The following is a 7,005-nucleotide window of genomic DNA, read 5'->3' on the forward strand; positions in this document are numbered from 1 at the left end:
CAGATATGGCAATGAAGCAGACAAGAAATATAACTGAAAATTATAAACATGAAAGCATTTATAAATCACTCGCCACCGCCTCCTTCTAGCAGTTGACGATCGAGTCGTTTGCCTGGAGCGTGTGGTCTGGCCAACCTCCATCCTTGGGAAAAGATGCACGGCCTCCGGCGACATCTTCCTGCTTCCCGTCTCCTGGTGACTCGATGATGAAAAAGGCTTGGTGATGGTTCTACGCTGGAATGGAGAAGGGCAGGAGGCTTGTGGGGAGGCCCGGTTCGGCAGTGATGGTCAGGCGATGACTTCGAGAAAAGGGCTCGGCGGCAGCACTCAATGTAGGTGCGCAAAGGAGACACGGATCTGGGCCTCGAGTGTGTGGCATAGAGCCGTAGACTTCAGGCGAGTACTTGACAACGCAATGATTTTCCCTGGTCATCGTGCTCCGGCCTCTTCTCCTAGAGAGGGTGGAGGACTCCCGGCGCGGTGCGAGCGGGATCCCAGCGGCGGCGCACGTAGGGTCTTGCGTGTCCTAGCGCGGCAGGCACAGAATCATGGGATGAATGAGAATAAATCTGCAATGGAAGGGAGACATATATATAGAGAAAAATGAATAAGCAGAAAAGGAAGAAAATAAACCGATATAAGGAAGAGAAGAATATGTACGTGATTGGCGTGAATTGATTGCATTATGCGTTGGCAAATAAGAGATTGATTACCATATGAGAATTGATTGTATTACCAAAGATTGATCCTAGTTTGTACGGCCAGATCAAAACCAATTTAAATAGAAAGTCATGAGGGGGAGAAAATCGGTGGAGATCAAGGTGGGGATAGCACACAGAGGGATGGATGTAAGGGTGGGACAGCGTAAGGTGGGAGAGGAACCTTGCGTTTTTTAAGGTAAATATTAGAGATGGGAGAAAAAAGAAGATTGATTAAAAAAAGAAAGGAGATTGATCACCGTCATTGAGAAGATATTTGTTACCATACATGAATTGATTGCGTCTGTATTTTTTTTCTAGGAAATGATTGTGTCTGTATTAATTGTGTTTGTATTACCAACTAAGAGATTGGTTTCCATACATGATTTCTGTGATTCCAAAGATAGATTGAAAAACCGATAAATAGGGAAACCAGGAGGGAGAAAACCGGTGGAGGGAGGGAGAAAAATCGATGGAGGGGTGGGGAGTCGTACGAAGAGAGGCATGACGAAAGGTGGGGCGACGTAAGAGGGGAAACGGAACCTTACGGTTCTTTTAGGTACTCCAATAGAGATAGAGAAGAGATATATAATACTCCCTCCATTCCTAAATATAGGGTGTATAGTTTTTGGCACGGAAATTAAAGAACGCACATGGAGGAAAAATTTCACAAGTTTTGGGCGAAATTGCGCCTAACTAATTGACATGAGAAGATAGAGGAGCTTGCCTAATATAAGGAAATGTAATCAAATCCCCAAAAACATTATTTAGACGAGTGGTGCAATGCAATACACCTTATATTTCGGATTTTTTCTCAAAAATCTATACACCTTACATCAAGGAACTGAGGGAGTATATATATATAATCGATATAGATATAGATTTAAAATATAATAAACTACTCCCTCCTTAAGATGGTTTTGCAAGCTGAAATAGCTCGCAAAACGATCTTATATTATGGGACAGAGTAGTAGAAAACAATCTAGGCATGCATTACCGTGTATTATTGTAAAAGAGACGTAGAATAACATATTCCTAGTATTATGTAAATAGACACTCGAGATGTATGCCGCATGAGGTGGTTGTCTCTTGGAAGTAAGGGCCAGGGATGTAGCGCCGGTACGTCGGATCCTGCCGGTACTTGCAGATGCACATCTCCTCCGCTCGGAGGTTCGAGCAGCACAATGTCGTAGGAGCCTTGCCGTCTCTGATGGCTGGATCGCAAGCCAGGAGCAACTGCGGTCTGCACTCCAACTCCGCCACCACCGCGCTCAGCGGCACCACCACTATGAATACCACACACATAATCAGGGCTGCCGGTCTAGCCATGATCTTGGATGTCTGCGACTTGTCTCTAAGCACAATGTCCTCGAGTTGGTGTGGTGCAAGGTAAGCCAGACACACCACTTGTATTTATAGGCAGGAGCGAGGCAGTTTCGGTTACTAATTAGCCATTAATACCTGCCATTTTTTACCCTCAGATTTACGGGAATCCCGATCGATCAAATTCATCTCGCCATAATCGCTCGCACAATTAAAATGGGTCATTAAAAAGATGGAGCCATTACTACCGTACCATTTGTTACCCTGAGATTTGTACAGCAATCCCCTCGTTCCAATTAATCTCGCCAAAATCGCTCGCTCGAATGAAATTACGTCATTGCGTCAAGAATAAAAATATAACGCGGCTGGAAAATCGCTGGTGCACATGTGGCCCCAACAGGAGTCCATCACGGCAACAAAATGGAGCTAATCCGCAAGTCTTCAATTTCCATTGAGCCGAGATTACCTCATCCTACAAAATTTATTTCCTCCCCAATTCTTTTTTGCCACAAGATCTCAACAAACTGCAGGTCGATCGTCGTTCTATCGTCGTCACCTAGCAGGAAATTGTGGCAGCCCACAGTCCACCACTGTTGGGGTCTTGGGGCTGCCTCTCGCAGCAGTTAAGAAGTAAATATCTCGTATTGATTAGCATTCATCACAGGTTTATATATATGGAGTGACAGCACACGCTAGGATCCTAGTATAAACCAGGAGAGAAGGATGGGATAAGTACAACACACACCACTATACAACAGAATGTGTATTCCCTCCGTTTTTATTTACTCCGCATATTAAAGTTGACTAAAGTCAAACTTTCTAAAGTTTGACCAAATTTATAGAAAAGAATAAAAATATTTATCATAATAAATTTATACGATGTGGAAGTACAGTCAATAATGAATCTAATGGTATTGATTTGTTATTGTATATGTTAATACTTTTGTCTATAAACTTAGTCAAAGTTAAAGCTTGGCTTTGACCAAAGTTAATACGCGGAGTAAATAAAAACAGAGGGAGTACAACTCACACCACCCTCAGATGGAATGTCGCCTTGCAAGACGTTCAAGCTAGATCTGAAATCGAGAAAGACGGTTGTTGGTAGTCCTTTGGTGAAGATATCCGCAAACTGAGAGTTGCTGGGCACATGTAGAACATGAGCTTCACTAAGAGCCATTATGGTGTTGGTTGCCAGCTGCGCTGAGAGACTTCATCCTAGGGAATCTCACTCGAAAATGCTCCCAAGGATGAGTACACAAAGATGCTTCCATATGCTGGTAGTTCTTGATGAGAAGATGCAAGTATGGAGCTAGCTCTTTCTTACAACTCAGGAGGATCCACCAAAACTTGCCTCCAAGCATCGTTGATGGTGTAGTCATGACTTGCAGATACCTATCTTGCCTTTCCATTTGTTGATTTCAGATACTCGATTGGTGGTTACAATCCTGAGGCTAGAGCAGGGGTGGCCACTGTTGAGCTGTACGACCCAAGGATGCCATCATGGGTGGCAGTCGAACCAATGAAGTATTCCAAGGCGTGCCATTCTTCAGCCGTGCTTGGTGGCTCGATATTCACATTCGGTGGCCTGGAAGATCCAGAACAGAACATCTTGGACGTGGTAGGTAGCTACACCAAGATCTATACTTGCATAAGTAAATCTATATCAAGCATCAGATTACTAACGTCCAAATCGTATATAGTTATAGAACATACTAGTAAACTTGGTGGTTGCATTGCATGTATGTATCTGTGTCATCATACATACGTGCTCCTTCAAATACACGAATACACGAATAAGTGACATTGACCATTCATATAACTTCTAATGAGCATCTACCAAATGATCAACCATGGAATCGTCAGCGTTACACCATCACCGAGAAAATTAGGATCAACCGGTTTTAAACATTACTAGATGGTGACGTGCGCTTTGCCGCGCCGTTTCTCGGTTGTGAGTTAACTTTTGTGTGGCTATTACGGTGAAAGATGAGCATTTCCACATTGAAAAACAAAGAACCAAACTGAACTGACTTGAGAGGTAGTCTGGTTTACTTTGTTTATGGTGTTTGGATTGATGTTTCCATCTATAGTTGTTTGTGTGTTGGTATATTGCCAGTTTTTATTCTACATAAACAAAATTGATTATCAAACCATTTGCACAGAAATAGACATCTCTTTTCTCTAACTTACCTACTTTGCGCACGTGCAGGCATAGCCCTAGACCCATGTACGTCGCACGCCCCATGCACCCCAGTTCACTTGTGCCTCTGCTCTCAGAATCACTCCCCTTACATTGGTTTTCATCCCCAAAAAGACCCTAATCTCACTACGTAGTTGCCTCCCAAACTTGAGGTAATGAGGTTAGGTTTAGTGCAATGAGACATATCTATAATGGTTCTCCGACAGGTTCCCATGTTGTCTTGGCTTTTCAACGTTTGATTTTTTTTGTTCTAGCTCTCCCGGCGCCAACACAATGTCGGTCTTTCACCACGAATCCATTGCCCGAAGAACCAAGTGGGGAAGATGGAGAAAGCGGTGACCCAATTGCTCGCCACAGAACCAAAAAGCTGGTACCACCCCCTCACAAACGCACAAAGCAGAAAACTGGTTTGCCCCTCCACCGACAGCGAAATAACCCGCATGCACAGGAGGTACCATTCAACATGCAACGCTTCGAAGGACGACTGGGACGTTCGCTTCGGTTGGCTACCAGTCCCCCTATTAGGCCTGAGCCCACCCAAAGAAGTGGAGGAAAAAATAAAGAGAAGAAAAAACAAAAAACAGTTGTTAAGGTGTTTCAAATGTTAAGAAAAAAATTTAAAATATTCACAAATTTAGAAAATGATCATGAATTTATAAATGTTTTACGGATTTAAAAAAAACTGCTCGGGATTCCTAAATTGTTTGGGAATTTTAAAAAATGTTACTCGCAATACAATCTTGAATAAAAAAAATATTCATGAATCCGGAAAATGTTATCAGATTGCAATAGAAGTTCCCGAAATTCGGAAATGTTCATAAATTCAAAAAAATCATGAATTTATAAATTATTCATGACTTTAAAGATTTGTTTATTGATCAATATAGTAGCGCCACGTCAATGTGTGAATAAAAAATCAACCGTAGCCCACAATCGATCCACTTTCTGACATATGGGGCCACAAATGCAAAAACCACCTTACACTGGGCGGCGGTCGGCACTGGCAAGATACAGCCTACGGCACACAGGAGAATGTCAGATGTGTGCATGTGCCAGAGTTAGGTCTGAAGGCATCGATTTGAGCCAACCAGCTTGTGCCTGGGCTTTGGTGGCTTCACGTTTGGACTCAAAATGAAATACATGTTGATAAATCTTGCACAAGCGACACACAAAACACATTTCTGGATCCAGCTTGCACCCCTAAAAAACTTCAGTTTAAACCAACGCTTACTCCCACATACAAGTGGGGTCAACCATGGGCTCCCTATTTCTAGGGAGCTTAGTATCTCTAGTGATTACAGCAGTAATCAGCATCTTCTTGTGCACACTTACACCAAGGCTAAAATAGCAAATAGGATTCCAGTGTAATCTTGCCGTTGATATCATCGACATGGTGCAGTCTCCACGGGTCAAACTGTTCACATGCTTTCAGGCAACCGGAGACAATACTCAAGTCTTCATCAACCACCTTGGCCTTCGCCTTTATATCAATTTCGATCAAGCAGCATGTTGCGAGTATTCCTCTTGCAGGATTCTTCAGGCATAAATAGCCACCTTTCTAAAATGTAGGGAAGAGACTTAATATTGATTATTCTCCATAAATAACATCAATGATGTATATGAAAGAAGGAAGGATTACGTACTGGGTCAATTGCTTGTGCATTCTCTCTAGAGCAATGGAAAATGTAGTTGCGTGAGAAATCCAGGTGATCCCTTACTGCGATCACGCCATAGACCTCGATATTATTCGATTGTACCATATTGTCACGCATAAAATTGACGAAACAGTAAGATTTCGAATACAGCTCGGCCATGACATCAAGGAACTGTAGCATAGGGACAGGGTTGTGTGGGCATCTCTGTCATCACCACCAAATTCACACGAAGCGTATCTCATTCTCATCGGACCTGGCCGAGCTGAATAAATCAAGAAGTTTGGGTCATACTACCAATTGTATCATCATCATCAGATTGGAAAGAAAGAAGAAAGCTAGTATTGATTGGTAAAAAGATTTGGTTGTGAAACATAAAATTAGCTTACCTGGTGAGGGTCGGTGTAGGAGGTGTAGCTGGTGGTATCGAGTCCACAGAAAAGCCTTTGATTTCTGTATATCCCTGGACAACGTTTGTTCGGAGATATGGTGGTTCGGCCGCCGGGTGTCCACGGTCTGCGCCGTCGTCGTCTTGCCGTCCTCATCGTCATCTGCGCATTCGTCGGCGTAATGCCGCCCTTGCAGCACCGCCTCCCAGTCCTCTCGCTCCGCCTCCTGGTGATGTCTGTCCGCGAAATCCAGTACCTCAGCGAAGGCAAAGGCGTCGGTGAAGACGCTGCAGGGCCCGCCGGCGCCGGCGATGAGTTGATGCATGCGGCGTTCCTCTTGGGTGGGCTCTTGTTCCTCCCGGCACGAGATGTCGACGATCCGGCGCCGCGTGTCCTGGGTCATGCTGGCCCACGCCTCGTCCGTGAACATGTGGTCGAACTCGGGCGGCCGACGCAACTCATCCATTGACGGCGACATGGCGGCATTCGAGGTTGGGGATTGGGGATTAGGGATTCGGTCGATCCCTCTCTCACTCTCGCGAGGGCTCTACTGATATCGACCTGGGCTCACCAGGCCAGATCCGAGCGTGAGTACACTTGGGCCGGAATCAGCCGCTGTTTGGACCATTTCTTATTGGGCTAAATTGCTTAATCTAATTTACATTGGGCTGAAAATAGAAAACATTGAAAACGAATAGGAAAACAACCCGAAAGAAAATTGATAAATAGAAAAACACAGAAAA

The 7,005-nt window shown here is 44.1% G+C and overlaps 1 protein-coding gene across 1 annotated transcript; it reads right to left on the bottom strand.

Annotated features, from left to right (window-relative positions):
* Positions 1-5,280: 5,280 nt before the first annotated feature.
* On the bottom strand, positions 5,281-6,773 carry LOC123042557 (uncharacterized). Its single transcript, XM_044464987.1, has 3 exons — positions 6,263-6,773; positions 5,865-6,138; positions 5,281-5,779 (listed from the first exon to the last, which is right to left on the bottom strand). Exons 1-2 carry the CDS (start codon positions 6,738-6,740, stop codon positions 5,945-5,947), a joined length of 672 nt encoding a protein of 223 aa, XP_044320922.1. The 5' UTR covers positions 6,741-6,773; the 3' UTR covers positions 5,281-5,779; positions 5,865-5,944.
* Between the last annotated feature and the right edge of the window lie 232 nt (positions 6,774-7,005).

The sequence above is a fragment of the Triticum aestivum genome, chromosome 2B, assembly GCF_018294505.1.
Source record: "Triticum aestivum cultivar Chinese Spring chromosome 2B, IWGSC CS RefSeq v2.1, whole genome shotgun sequence".
Classification (NCBI taxonomy): Eukaryota; Viridiplantae; Streptophyta; class Magnoliopsida; order Poales; family Poaceae; genus Triticum; species Triticum aestivum.

Bases quoted from the DNA above. Each gene is read 5' to 3' on its own strand.
- LOC123042557 (XM_044464987.1), bottom strand. From the start codon at position 6,740: ATGTCGCCGTCAATGGATGAGTTGCGTCGGCCGCCCGAGTTCGACCAC. The intron at 6,139-6,262 runs GTAAGCTAATTT...TGATTTATTCAG, and splicing joins CCTACACCGACCCTCACCAG to CTCGGCCAGGTCCGATGAGA.